Genomic DNA, 15,286 nt, shown 5'->3' with positions numbered 1-15,286 from the left:
AGCTGACACTGGCCCGCTTTCATTCACCGATCAATCCCTTCCTACAGTGAGGGTAACACGAGAGCATCGCGTGCCAGATAATACGTCCTCACTGTTCCAAGAAAAGAGGAGTGTAACAGGTTTTCTTGCGTAAACGAGATTATTGAAGTGTACGTGTGTGTGTACGCGTACGTGTGTCAAGAAGGCATCTACAGTAGGCTTTCTTGTAAAGGTGATTTAATACAGGTGTACCTAAACATACACACACAAACACACACACACGGTTTTCACATCATCTTCTCGGGATTTTATTTTCTAAATTTAAAACCTATTTTCTAAAATCTCTAACACAAACGTAAACCTAACCTATAAGCGTAAAAAACATTTTCCATAGTCAAGTAAAAAAGTAAGTGTATACAAAGTCAACATCAAATCTGTTAATAAAAGGACACACAAATCTTGCATTTTCAGAAAAACAAAGACTGCATTAAACACAAAATTAAGAAAACAATGTCAAAGTAAAAGTGCAATAAAACCAATAAATTGACTGTACTTATTGATTTGTAGTATTTTGTCAAATCATCTTAGATCTCATTCTAACATGGAACCTCAGAAGCAGTCAAGGATAATAAAAAATACATCTGGTCGGCCTAACGCTCAGGTAGGCCTACTGGTGAAATGCAACCATCTATAAAGACAATTTAGGGACACAGAGATTGGATACAAGGAATTACTATCTGCAATCTTACAAGTATACTCATATTTTAAGGCTAAACATTGTTTGTATACAATTGCATTGTTTACAGGAAGTCACACCAAATCCTCCAGGGCGCCAGTGTTTACTTCCTATAAAAATAAATTCTCATCAGCCAATCAAAGAGCACAGCCTTCTCATCCTCAAACAAATGGAATTAGCTAAATTCACGGCTCACTGAGGTATGATAGTGATTCTACTGATAGTTTGTAATTCCTCACTACATCTTTAAATTGACAATCGACAGTTGGGGTTACAAACCAAGAACGTCACTTGTTATTGGTGACAACAAATCCCAAACAGTCTGACAAAAGTTAAAACATTTGTCCCGGAATCGACCCATTAGGGTTACCATTTCATTTGGCCTATTCCAATCCTAGTCTTTCCCGGATATCCCAGTTTCAGGATTCGGATTTCTTGCATTTAGACGTCCTACAACAGACATTGCAGATGTGTCCGTAAACGCTGTGTTGTAAGGGTTTAAGGGTTTGAACCGTGCTCTTCACAAAGGCACAATAACACACAACGGCAGCATTGTAACATTTATAATAACTATCATGAATAAGCCTGTTTACAAATTATTAACAAAGCAATTATTCATATTTTGTCACGGAAAATATATATCCTTGACAGTTCCTTAATTGCAAAAGCATTTCACATGTACAATAATTTCTCAAGTATTTCCATATACATATAAAAGTTAAATTGAGGCTTATTCGTGTGAGTTATTAACAAAATGTTAACGGTTTCATCTGTCTATATATTTACAGTATGAAAGTCCATTTGGTCTTCACTCTAACACCTTGTTTCAGTTCTAAATTCCTCTGAATTAAAGGGATATTTCACATGTCCAATATTTTAGATGAGTACCATTGCCCTGCATTGGATTTGAGTGTCAAGGCGTAGACAAGATGGTCAGAGAAGTTCCTAACTAATCATTGAACTTGATTGATCAATGGAATTCATGATGACACCTATAGTTTAATGTTAAGAAACAAATATGTCATTTCTAAAAACTTTTTTGGGGGGTTGGCGGGGAACTATCCCTTTAATTTGTGTAGAAAAGTCCAATAGCTTTCACTCTTGGCAATAAATATGATTTTATATATATCTATATATATATTTAGCAAATTTAAAAGAAGACAGAAAGCTTATATTCTGAAAAAAACTGCAATCTCAATCTGTACAATGAGATTGTATGAAACAGTACCTTCTTTGGCGGCTATGTCAGACAGTAGACAACAACCATGACAGGACATTGTGGCAGTAGCTTGGCAACCCAGCAGTTGGCAGTTCAAGTCGTTTGGTTGCTAACGTTACGCTGTATAATCTGTCACTACTCGCATTCTGTTGATGCAGTGTCCAGACGTTCTGATTAAAAACAAGATGCATTGTGGGGGCGCAGGGCTATGCCACCTCCTCCGGGACATGTACTGCTGCAGTAAAAAACCCTCCTCTATCCCCACAGTCGCTGTCAACTGAGTGTCAATGACAACGATGTAAAACAAGATGCATTGTGGGGATTTGGTGATGTCATCATATGTTGGACTCTCCCGTGTTCTGGTCACCCTTTGTTCCCTAGAATAGAAATCGGTCACAGTTTAACTTAGAGAATGTTACTGCTCTGTGCATGTGTGAGGAGGTTGTGTATGTGAGTGTGTGTGTGTTTGTGAGCATGTGTGTGTGAGTGGGTGTGTGTGTGTGTATGTGAGCAAGTGTGTGTCTGTGTGTATGTGTGTATGTGTGTGTGTATATGTGTGTGAGCAGGTGTCCGTATGTGTGTGCGTGCGTGTGTGTACCTGGGACTGGCTGGAAGAAGGGTTGGAACTGCTGTAGTCCAAGTAACTCTTCTGCTGTGTGCACACACAGGACAGCAGCCTGCCATACTCCTCTCTTACCTGAAGGGGGCAGCATCCAACCAATAAACTGTTAGTGACTGACAGGCAGACAGACAGACTGACTCACAGAGACCCACACAGACAGACCCGGACACATATGGACAGACAGACAGTCACACAGACCCAAACAAACAGACAAACCCAGACAGACCTACACAGACAGATAGATAGACAGACAGAGAGACATAGAGACAGACAGAAACCCAAACAGACATCCAGATTGGGTGCACAGAAATACCCAAGGCCCACGTGCGCATGAGACTACCCCCCCCCCCCCCCGTACCGTTTTGTTCAACAGGCAGTGCATGATGAACAGCAGCGCCCCCTGCAGGGAGTTGAGGATGGTGAAGAGGTAGGTCATGACCAGGGTGCCCTCCTCCTGGAACTGGAACACCCCGAATATCCACATGCTGCCCAGGACACAGAGCTGGGCCACCGCCGTTACCGTGAAGGCCCTGGAGAGATGCCACCGGGGGGGAGGGGGGTGTTAGAGACACACATACTGTCCAAACCCCACCCCCTCAACACCCACACATATACTGTCCAAACCCCACCCCCTCAACTCCCACACACATACTGTCCAAACCCCACCCCCTCAACTCCCACACACACTTACTGTCCAAACCACACCCCCTCAACTCCCACACACACATACTGTCCAAACCACACCCCCTCAACACCAACACACACACGTCCTCCAGCCCCCACCTCCCCCATACAACTCCCTTTACCTAATCTTCTGCAGCCTTGAGAGGTCAGGGTTGATGCTGGAGAATTTCTGGACCAGCCTCCAGACCGTGACGACGAAGAAGAACGCATTGAAGATGATGATGGCGCAAACAGGGCCAAAGAAGCTCCAGATGAAGCCTCGCTCCAGAGACAGCCAACAGCTGGAACACAGAAGGAGAGCTCAGGGATGTGTGTCATGGTTAGGCTGTGATTGTGATGTGGTTTTGGTGTGTTTTGTTGGTGTTTGTCTTGGTGTTTGTCTTGTTGTGTTGTGTTTATATTTGTCTTGGTGTGTTGTGTTGATGTTTGTCTTAGTATTGGTCTTGGTGTTTGTCTTGGTGTGTTGTGTTTATATATGTCTTGGAGTGTTGTCTTGTTGTGTTGTGTTTATATTTGTCTTAGTGTGTTGTGTTGATGTTTGTCTTAGTATTGGTCTTGGTGTTTGTCTTGGTGTGTTGATGTTTGCCTTGGTGTGTTGTGTTGTTGTGTTGTGTATGTCAGACAGACATACATTCAGACAAACATACATTCAGAAAGACATTCAGACAGACATATATTCAGAAAGACATTCAGACATACATTCAGAAAGACATTCAGACAGACATATATTCAGAAAGACATTCAGACATACATTCAGAAAGACTTACTGTTCTTTGGTTCCATATCCGTCAGGATAAGTGGCGGCAGAGATGAGGACAATAACCAGTGGAAGTCCATATCCCACAGCATACAGGTACCTAGTTCTAGAATTAAAATAGTATTATTAACAATTATTATAATTATTAACTATATTAACCTAATTATCAATATTATAATGTTATTATAATAATATACATTATAATTATTATGTTTTATATATTTTTATTAATTGAGCACATTCCAGAATATTAATGAAAGCACTTAAAAAGTATGCAGAAGTACACATTACTTATTCTTATATTCTATATTCTTATAATATAAACATGCAAATATAGCTACAAATATAAAATGAAAGTAACATTTAGAGTTGCAAAAAGTACAACATGATTACATAATAACTTTCAAAGTTAAACTTGATCTATAATTATTATTTAATGTGAGATTATGTGATAATGTATACGATGAACATTATTGTTACAACTAGGGATGCCAAAGATAATGCGTTGAGAATCACGAGGGCCCTTATTCAAGCTGAATTCCAAACCTCTAACGTAACTGGGTGAAAACTTGAGTTTGACCTTTCACTTTCAGTTTCCTCCACCAGTTTTAACAAACAGACTGTTACTGAAGATATATTTCACTGCAATCTTTAAAATAATTCCCCAGACGCCAGAGTGGGGTGTTGTTTTGCATCATGGGCAATGGAAATGTGTTCACTATTTCCTCAGGGCAACATTTGTGCAAATTCAATCTTACAAAATATGACGTTGATCAATTGCGACACATTGCTTTAACAGCCCCAGTAACAACAGTTAAACATGTAAAGATAAGTTAAACAATAAAATATATGCATAACAATAAAATAAACAGTTAAATATATGAATTAAGATTAGGTAAACAGTTAAATATATGAATAAAGATGAGAAAAACTGTAAAATACATGAATACAAATAAGGTAAACAGTGAACTACACAGATAAAGATGAGTTAACCGGTTAAATACATTAGTAAAGATAATGTAAACGGTTAAATATATGAATAAAGATGAGGAAAACCGGTAAGCGCATGAATAAAGATTAGGCCAACTGTTAAATATATGAATAAAGATGAGGAAAACAATAACCTTATGGCAGAATTGAAGACCAGCATCAACATACGGTAGAGCTGAATCCCCTCCAACAACATCCAGCTGAAGGAGGCCAGAAAGAACAGGTGGAGGAGGCCAGCTACTAACCCACAACCTCCCTTACATAGGGGGGAGGGAGGAGAGGTGAAAGGAGAGAGGGAGGGAGAAGGGGGGGGGTATTTATTTAACCCTCAATATGTAAGAGCATTATTAAATCTGAGGAAGAAACAAGTTCAAAACACATGGACAGACACAGACAGACAGAGCAGAAAAACAGACAGAACAGAAATACAGACACAGACAGAACAGACAGACCGAGCAGAAAGACAGAAAGACAAACCAGAAAGACCAAACAGAATAACAGACAGAGCAGAAAGTTAGACACAGACCAGAAAATCAGAACAGAACGACAGCCTCAAACAGAGGAGAAAAACAGAACAGACAGACAGACACAGACAGAGCAGAAAAACAGAACAGAACGACAGACACAGACAGGCAGACACAGACAGAGCAAAAAAACAGAACAGAACAACAGACACAGACAGAGCAGAAAAACAGAACAACAGACACAGACAGAGCAGAAAAACAGAACAGAAAGAGAGACACAGACAGAGCAGAAAGATAGAACAGAAAGACAGACACAGACAGAGCAGAAATACAGAACAGAACAACAAACACAGAGAGCAGAAAAACAGAACAGAAAGAGAAACACAGATAGAGCAGAAAGATAGAACAGAAAGACAGACACAGACAGAGCAGAAAAACAGAACAGAAAAACAGAACAGAAAGACAGAACAGAACAGACGTCAAGGCGACCGTAAGATGACTTCATCTGTTCTTCTACCTTGTATTGTGTCTGAGAGATGCCGGCGAGGAAGACTAGGTCAGCGATGAAGAGGCAGAGGCACAGGTGGAGGTGGATGGTGTTGCGCGTCCCCTGGATGGATCGGCACAGCCGGAAGGTCAGTATGCACAGCAACAGACACACCAGCGACAGCGACAGACCCACCCAGGTCAACAGACGCAGCTGAAATGTGTGCTGGAGGAGAGGACAGGTCAGGATGATTTGGGATGACAGTGGTGAGAGTATGTATGTGTGTGTGTATGTGTGTGTGTGTGTGTTTGTGTGTGGTTGATACCTCTATGGGGTACAGAGCCATCAGAACAGCAAAGCTGCTCAGGTGCACACAGGAACATTGTGTGTAGGTGGAGTTAGACAGGACTTTAGTACAGCCACGCCTTGACCAAGCCCCGCCCTCTTTCTGGCCATGCCTCTCCTCCCAGAATACACAGGTGTAGTTAATCTGTTCTGACTCCGGCATAATCTAGGTAGGGGAGGGGTTTGGGTAGGGTAAAATGCAGGTAACATTTTGAAAGGGATATTGTACTTTTTATTTTACGTCCACTTATAAATCGAGGACAGGGCAGTTTTCTGCTCGGTTTGGAGAAACATTTCCCGTTGAAATAATAACAAGTTAAGGCCAAATATTTTCCAAGTAACCACCATCAAAACCCACCTGGAGGTGTTTGAACGTCAGGAGCACTGCCTGGTCCAGACTGTCTGTGTCCGGGTTACTGACCAGAGCTGTCACCACCTTAGAACCGATCTGGTAGCTTGGCTTTGTGTCTTCTGTGGGGTCTGTGAGGTCCTGGAACGAGTTGTTGACAGATTTCTCCAGGGTCTTGTAGATCACCAGTCCAGCTACGGCAAAACCTGCAGAACGGACGGGTGGACGAGGTACAAGGGTTGAGTAATCTATCACAACTTTTCTCATATTTACTGGTTTTCCAGGATTCCCGGTTGGGAAATTCCTAGAATCGGGAGGGAACCAGAAGGAATACCATTATCAAGGAATTTCTGGAACATTACTTAAATATACAATGATTAGTTGAATTGCAGATATGGTGACGATGAAGGGAAGCCTACCTTGGTACGCTCCCTTGCCAGTTGCTGTCTCCCAGCTGGTGTCCAGTCGAGCGTGTTCATTGGCTAGACTGATTGGCCCAGAGGGCGGAGTCTGTCCTCTTCTCACGGCAAGATGACACTCTGCATACAGAACAAGGTGTCAGGCCAAGACTGTATTAAGATGTGTGTGTGGGTAGGGTTAAGTTTTAGGCATAAAAGTTTGTCTGTTGAGGTTAGGTTTAGGGTATGGTCGTCATGTTAATTGTAACATCAACGTGTGCATGGGTACGTATGTAAATGTACAACTACACCTGTGAGAACTAGACGTCCTGACAAGTTTGCCAAAACAAGGCAATTCAGTGAGTGTCCGTGGTTGGTTCAGTGTAGCCAGGTCATATTGAGGGTTGTGGTTAGAACAGGAGGTTACGGTGAGTGTCCGTGGTCGGGTTGTGGTTAGAACTGGAGGTTACGGTGAGTGTCCGTGGTCGGGTTGTGGTTAGAACTGGAGGTTACGGTGAGTGTCCGTGGTTGGGTTGAGGTTAGAACTGGAGGTTACGGTGAGTGTCCGTGGTTGGGTTGTGGTTAGAACTGGAGGTTACGGTGAGTGTCCGTGGTCGGGTTGAGGTTAGAACTGGAGGTTACGGTGAGTGTCCGTGGTCGGGTTGAGGTTAGAACTGGAGGTTACGGTGAGTGTCCGTGGTCAGGTTGAGGTTAGAACTGGAGGTTACGGTGAGTGTCCGTGGTTGGGTTGTGGTTAGAACTGGAGGTTACGGTGAGTGTCCGTGGTTGGGTTGTGGTTATAACTGGAGGTTACGGTGATTGTGTGTGGTTGGGTTGTGGTTATAACTGGAGGTTACGGTGATTGTGTGTGGTTGGGTTGTGGTTATAACTGGAGGTTACGGTGATTGTGTGTGGTTGGGTTGTGGTTATAACTGGAGGTTACGGTGATTGTGTGTGGTTGGGTTGTGGTTAGAACTGGAGGTTGCGGTGAGTGTGTGTGGTTGGGTTCAGTGTCACCTGTGTGTTCTGACGTAATGTTGGTCCGGTTGTTCTTCAGCTGCGGTGCAATGAGCCTCATGGCGTTCTCTACGGTGCCTAGAAACCCGCTTACCTCCCGGCTGTTGCCTAGGAGACCATGCGACAGAAGGCTGTCCATCTCATTGGTGACATTCTACAGACAGGACGCACAGAAAGCAAACAGGAAGTCGCAGAATTTAAGGGGGTATTTCTGTTGCATGCAAGTGCAATTTGTCAGTGTGCAAATGAAATGTAAGTTTGTGTGTCTCTGTGTGTGTGTGTGTGTGTTTGTCTGTGTGTGGGTGAGTAACTGTAATATGAGTGCGTATGTGTATGCTACCTTCAGAAGAATTTCTCCAGTCGGCGTTGCTCCAGTTGAATTACTTAAGGCCAGACAGTTCTTTTCCATCACAGACTGCAGACCTGATAGGCCTGGAACCGCCTGACATCGGGGGAATTAATTAGAAGTGGAGGGGGAGGGAAAGAGAGAGACAGGGGGAGGGAAAGAGAGACACAGGGGGAGGGAAAGAGAGACACAGGGGGAGGGAAAGAGAGACACAGGGGGAGGGAAAGAGACACAGGGGGAGGGAAAGAGAGAGAGGGGAGGAGAGAGAGTGACAGGGGGAGGGAATGAGTAAAATGCTAGATTGACTTATCCTAGTTTGTACAATGTTTTCCATTGCGTTTCAATGCATATTCTGTGCCAGTCAAACACGGGACAATTTAGTGATATGAGCGCTCGGAAAAGAAACTTGATTCAGTTCAAACACAATTGTCTTCACATCTCCGGAATGGTTCTCTATCGAAAATGTGCGGCAGCGCTACGCCGGAACGGCGCGTCTTGAACAGTCAGTGCCTGCACGTTTACACAACAAAGTAATCAAGCGTCTCGAGTCTTCTTCAATATGTCTCAGAAAATAGCGTAGTGTAAATCAGCCCAAAGAGAAAGAGAGAGAGAGAGAGAAGAGAAGTGGGTGAGGCATAAACAGAAGGGGGGGACAGAAAGAGAGAGAAAGGGGTGAGGAGAGAGGAGGATGTGAAAGTCATGCAGTGCAACTACAGACTGCAGTATCGGGAAACCAGGTGTATGATCTGAGGTTGATCCTGGCAGGATGGAAGCATTTAAATGTTGTAGTGTGGCCTGTTCACTGATAAATGATGACGTTTTATGTACTAGCTTTGCTCACTGCCATGAGCTCGTGTCGCCATGAAAGTCTTGATCTTGAGGGTGTTTAAAACTCACCAGGTCAGGAGTCTTATCGGCTTTGAACTGGTCACAGGTCAGAACTAGAGGAAGCACAATGACAGAACACGACCATTACACCAGCACAATCCACCGCGGTTCACCGCCACAAATTAGATCATGAACATGTGATGACAAAACTGACTTCCTCCTCCGTCTTTTTGAAACTTTTAAAACCCATTTTCCAGACAAGCCACATCCTCATCTGCAGAGGTTTCAAACCAATCTTGTTTTGCAAAGTGGTACCAGATTAACGCTCTTGCTGATGATACCAGGTTGACTATATCCAGACTGAGACCTGCACCACACCGCAAAAAACACCACACCACGACACACACCAAAGACACCACAACACACTTGGATGTGAACTCTCCACAACAGTGCCGAAACACGTTAGAACACACACAATGACATGCTGTTTGCTATCATTTGAAATGCCAGACCGGAGGGTGAACAGTTGCACGTTAGGAGCGTCTGTTGGGTATACTGGCTTTGGGATATGGGAGGGTACTGACCGCTATATAATGATTTGTAGTGATGTGGTCCTCAAAACACATTTGGTAAAATTTGGCGCTTGCTACACAAAAGGTTGTGGTTTTGAATCAATCAATCAAATGTATTTATAAAGCCCTTTTTACAACAGCAGTTGTCACAAAGTGCTTTACAGAATTCAGCTGGAGCAACCTCTATACAAGCGTTTGGCAATTTGTGAAGCTTGGACGTGCCGCGATGCAAGCATTCGGTCACGGATTTCCAAGCAGGGATATGCTCTACGGCAGACGGCTCTAGTTTAGCTCTTAGGAAAAACAGATGAAGTTATTGGCTGTGTTTCAGAGAATCACAACCACTGCAGGTGATCGAGAAAGGTTTTGAACCTGTCAATCACAGCCTACTGTATTGTCACGGCAACGCATCGTGGTAACAGGTTGCGCCCCCTTACCTGAGCACCGAGCCTGTGTGTTGCCGTAGTTACTGTATCCAGGCTTACAGAGGCAGCTGTAGCTTCCTTCCTGGTTACTGCAGGTCCCGCCCACTCCACAGACATCAGTGATACACTCATCTATATCTGGAGGAGAGAAGGTGGGGGGGGGTCCTGATCATTACTTTGTCTCCTACCTTTCTCCCTCCTCCAATCCGGCCCGCTCAGCCACTACCCCAATGACCTGGCTCCCTCCCTATCACTTCTCTGTTCCCTGCATCTCTCTAGTCTTCTACTCAATCTTTCTCCCGTTTGTCTTGTGATTCTGTCTCTTCAAAGGTACTCTTCCCTGACACAAACGACAGCTTGTTAGTATTTGCAGATCAGTCGTTCACAATTTACCCATCATGCTTTGCATGTTTTATCCTCTCAAACACTGCAACTTTGAAGCAATGCATCATGGTAACAGGGTCTGCCCTCACCTAAGCACTGAGCCTGTTTTCTGCCGTAGTTACTGTATCCAGGGTTACAGAGGCAGATGTAGCTTCCTTCCTGGTTACTGCAGGTCCCGCCCACTCCACAAATACCAGCGTTACCTTTACACTCATCAATGTCTGGGGGCGGGGGGGGGGGTTAATGATGGAGGCGGAAGAGTAACAACTGTTTAGTAGAAAACATATACAACAGAATGACAGAGAGAGAGAGAGGCGAGGAGAGGGAGAATGACATCCAGTTGGTAGCCTTACCTTCACAGTGTCCTTGCTGAGTAGAGCTGCCTCTCTGGATGTATCCTTGTTTGCACTGACAGTAGTAGCTACCAATGGTGTTGACGCAGTTGGAGTTGTTGGAACAGATCTGCAGTGGCTCCAGGCACTCATTGATATCTGAGGAGGGACAGACATATGGGAGACATAGAACTGAATCAAGTTTCCTAATTAAAAATCATAAAAAACATGTATTATTCAAAATCCAAAACTGGTAAGAATCACAACACCTGATTCTTTGATGCTGTATCCTGAGTGTTTATTTCAGATCTTGTGAATAGAGAAGTGTATTTTTGTGCGTGTGTGTGTGTGTCAAAGTTGATCTGGGAGATAAGGATGTGTTCTCCTATCCTCTTTCTGGTGTTTTACATGCCAAACCAACCCTCCCCTATTGCCAAACCGCAGACAGAGCGTAGAAACCTTTCATTTGTCTCCAACACCAGAGAAAGACCCTTTATGCTGACAGATCACCAGATAAACTGTCTAGGACTACCTCAAATATAGGCTTATTAGATCACCAGATAAATAGTCTAAGACTACCTCAAATATAGGCCTATTAGCAGCTGAACCAGTTCATATCAAGGTAGAATATGCACTGGAGTGGAAACAAATGCAAATTATCGAAAGAAAAACAAAGATATGTATTTTTATTTGAGAAAATATGCAAATTAATTGAACATTGAATTAAGCCTATTTTAGAAAATGAATGTAAATGTTGCTGTAAGGCACGTTTGTTTCTCCTTGGGCTTGAAAAGTTGGTAATAAATGTATGGACATTTTAATAGTTTAAGTTAAAACCAACCCACCCAAACAATGATTGTTGGTGTGAAACGATCTGAACCCATTATGGCAACTGCATTCAAAGGACCCAAAGGTGTTGATACACGTGGCGTCGCTTCCACAGATTACTCCATTGATACACTCATCTTCATCGACACAATCTTGTCCATCGGCCATGAAGCCGGGGGGGCAATCTTTAGACTCTGTGTTCCCCAGTAGATTCAAATTTAGTCCTTTCAGTAGAAAACAGAGAGAGAGATTTATTTTGGTAATTAAATATGAGTTTACTCATGTACACATGTTAATACTCTTAATACACATTAAACCAATCATCAGTTGATCTGTAATACAGTCATATGCCTTTTCACATCAGCAGTTGTCACAAAGTGCTTTTACAGATGAAAACACACAGACACAGACACACACAGACACAGACACAGACACAGACACACAGACACACACAGACACAGAGGTACCGTTGTATGCTCCATGACCGATTTGACCTCTACCTCGTCAAATGTTAACGATTTTACCTCTACCTCGTCAAATGTTAACGATTTTACCTCTACCTCGTCAAATGTTAACGATTTTACCTTGTCAAAGGAAAATAGCTGTCTTCATTTTAAACAGTTAAAAATGTAATTAATTTGTGTTTTGATACATGAATTTGGTCTACAATGATTTGTGCCTATGCACAATTGTTTTGTTTGCTTGCGTAACATATTACTGATTTATTTAAAGTTTCAAACATATTTCCTGTTCATAGGTTTTTTTGTGTTTAATGTTAGACAAACACACATAAACATACACAGACACACATACACACACAAACATACACATAGTTAAGACAAGTGTGTGTGGGTGTCTTGACAAAATACTTTCAGTACATGTTCTACCATCTCTCAGATAGCACTTTGGGTACATAGCAGGTACATCTGTGGGTGTGTGTGTGTGTGTGTGTGTGTGTGTCTCTGAGTGGCTGTGTGTGAATGAGGCAGAGATTAGGGCCGGAAGCTTGTGGTTTAGACTGTGCTTCAGATACAGAGTATATGTATGATGCACAATCACAAACACCCTTGAAGGCGCGCACACACACACACACACGCACCCGCACACACACACACACACAGTACTTCCCTTCAATAAGCAACACGGTGTTAATGTGAGGTCATCTCACTTTCTCTCTCCTCTTTCTGTCCCTTTCCTCTCTTTTTCATTCCCAAATGTTTTGTCTTTCTGTTTTACCCCTCTCTCTCATTCTATTTATCAGTCCTTGTTTGGGTGGGGGGGGGGGGGGCATATGAATGTTTGTGCTTCAGTATTTATTATTTTGAAATATACTTTCTCACATTTTCAGTAGTATTTTTCTTGACATCAGGGGTAATTTTCCAACCTTATTTGGACTTTGTGTATTCCTCTCTTACACATATATATATTTTTTAGTTGAGATATATTTTCTCTCTTTCTGACCCTCTAAGTACCTACCTCCGTCTATTTACATTCTCAGTTCTCTACTGTCACTCAATCTTCCTTTCTCTACCTCCTCTCTCTTTATCAATGTCCATCTGTCTCTTTCTAGGTCCGAATTCCTCTTGGCATGTGTTCGGGCCTGCCTGATATGAACACTCAAGCCCTGGTAAATGGGAGCATTATATCTAGTAGTGTTTATACCCGGACGTGACTCATAGAGGAGCTTTTCAGATCAACTAACTAGGTTTAGTGTCGCTATTGTGTTGCTTCCTGGAAATTGTGATATTCTGTCCACACGTTTCAGAATCACCCCGCATTAGTAACCTACAATTGCATTTTATAAAACCTTTCAACATATAACATTGTTAACCCAATGTTGCATCTTGTATCTTAACGAACATGAAACATGGCATTTTATGAGATTTTATAGCATCTCCAATCTGTAACATAATGTAACGCTACTAACTCACAATGTAGCAAATTGTACCTTGAAACATGGCATATTAATCGCTAGCCAATTTATAACAAAGGCATAACATGACAGAGAAACGAACAAAACCTAGCTAAACACGGGACAAACTCAGGACAACATAACAACTCCCCAAAACAACAAACCCCAACTGCGTCCCAAAACTAGATTTGGTGGAAGAACAGAACTCTTTGTAACCAAGGTAACCTGCATATACTGTAAAAAGCCTAGTGGAACCTCACCCAGACAACTTAAATGTCATGGAAACACGTGGGGGAACGATACCATAAGACTGGCTTCCCCATTCAGCCCTCAGCCGACTGACTTTAGGCTATATTTTCGTATGTTTCACACTATGACATCTCTGTGGCTAGCTCTGCCACCAGCATTAACGAATGAAAGGAAGCATTTAGTATTCAGCTCAGCTCTGGCTGAAAAGGACAATTTGTAAATTTTAAGTAGCAAAAACAGCATATATATTTTCCTTATGCCATCGTCTGCGTTCCACGGTCCTCTTTACCTGACACCTGACCAGGAAATCCATGTTCTCTATTTCCTAGCCACAATCCTTAACTTAACTCAAACCCATAGCCTAACCTTCACCTCAAAAACCACATTTATGTGACTATGCTTAACCTAGGGCTAACATGCCTAAACATTAAAGTAACCACAATTCTAACATTATGCCCAATTGTGGTTTGTACCAGTCGTTGGGGGGAACTTATTTTTCACGTTATATTTATCTTTGCGCAGACTTTACAAAGTCGCGGATCAGATACTCACACGCGCGGTCTTGCAATCAAATCACTGGCGTATGTTACTCACCCAGAATGAGCAGAACGGTTCTGTACCTCATCTCAATGATCGGCTGATATTGCATTCACCACGAGTAGTACCCAAATTAGACTAATTCCACAAGAATCAGCTTGAATTAAAAAAAAGTTAATCCGTTTGAGTTGAATTTAGAAAATCACAGCTTAAAACCTTGTGATCCTTTGGAACAAAGTTAAATGAATAGAATGTGAAACGATTCCTTCTCTTTGAACGAGGCAGTTCTCTCACACTGTGACCCACTGGCGCCTAGAAAAGTAACTCTTTCCTCCTCAGCCCTCTTGGTCAGAAATTTAGCTCCACAGTTAGAGCCCGCCTCTTTCTGACTGCCCCTTTCAGACTGCTTCTTTCAGACTGCCCCTTTCTCACCCTCTCTTAGCTTCGATTCTCTTTCACCGTCTTGTACTTCTCTCCTTCTGTCTCTCTTTTGTTTAGAGTTGTAACAATGTTAGTTAAACTATGAATGAGAAGGGAAGATAAATAAAGGTCTAAATACTGCCTATCTTTAGAATGTCTGCTGTTCTCTGCCGGTTGGCCATTTCTCAGGGTTGGCCAGTAACTCCTCAGGACTCTAGCTGCTGTGGTTGGACATTTATTTGAACAGAGTTAGAGATTTGTGTGTCTCTGCACCTGGCCCCCGGCCACACACGTGTAGCTGTAAGGTTGGGGGTCTCTGCTGCAGGTCCATGAGAGAGCTTTCACCTTAAACACGCCAGTAGGCTTAAAACGCTTCAGTTATCTGAAGAGGGAGGGGGCGACACAT

At 42.7% G+C, this 15,286-nt stretch overlaps 1 protein-coding gene across 2 annotated transcripts; it reads right to left on the bottom strand.

Moving 5' to 3' along the window:
- Positions 1-246: 246 nt before the first annotated feature.
- LOC105031602 (adhesion G protein-coupled receptor E5) lies at positions 247-14,789 on the bottom strand. 2 transcript variants are annotated; one of them, XM_013132168.4, is made up of 18 exons: positions 14,518-14,789; positions 11,780-11,986; positions 10,956-11,093; positions 10,692-10,823; positions 10,231-10,356; positions 9,291-9,334; positions 8,388-8,489; positions 8,048-8,201; positions 7,052-7,171; positions 6,642-6,838; positions 6,264-6,449; positions 5,969-6,163; positions 5,122-5,243; positions 4,008-4,103; positions 3,363-3,521; positions 2,915-3,086; positions 2,533-2,631; positions 247-2,311 (listed from the first exon to the last, which is right to left on the bottom strand). In XM_013132168.4, exons 1-18 carry the CDS (start codon positions 14,570-14,572, stop codon positions 2,270-2,272), a joined length of 2,346 nt encoding a protein of 781 aa, XP_012987622.2. In that variant the 5' UTR covers positions 14,573-14,789; the 3' UTR covers positions 247-2,269. The 2 variants fall into 2 exon arrangements, with proteins under 2 accessions (XP_012987622.2, XP_012987623.2); XM_013132169.4 differs by lacking the exon at positions 10,692-10,823.
- Between the last annotated feature and the right edge of the window lie 497 nt (positions 14,790-15,286).

The sequence above is a fragment of the Esox lucius genome, chromosome 9 (assembly GCF_011004845.1).
Source record: "Esox lucius isolate fEsoLuc1 chromosome 9, fEsoLuc1.pri, whole genome shotgun sequence".
NCBI lineage: Eukaryota > Metazoa > Chordata > Actinopteri > Esociformes > Esocidae > Esox > Esox lucius.
This window is presented reverse-complemented; position numbering and strand designations above follow the sequence as displayed.

Coding starts and splice junctions, on each gene's coding strand:
- LOC105031602 (XM_013132168.4), bottom strand. CDS start 14,572: ATGCAATATCAGCCGATCATTGAGATGAGGTACAGAACCGTTCTGCTC. Junction 11,987..14,517: donor AACCGTTCTGCTCATTCTGG/GTGAGTAACATA, acceptor TTCTACTGAAAG/GACTAAATTTGAATCTACTG. Junction 10,357..10,691: donor AAAACAGGCTCAGTGCTTAG/GTGAGGGCAGAC, acceptor TCTCTCCTCCAG/ATATAGATGAGTGTATCACT.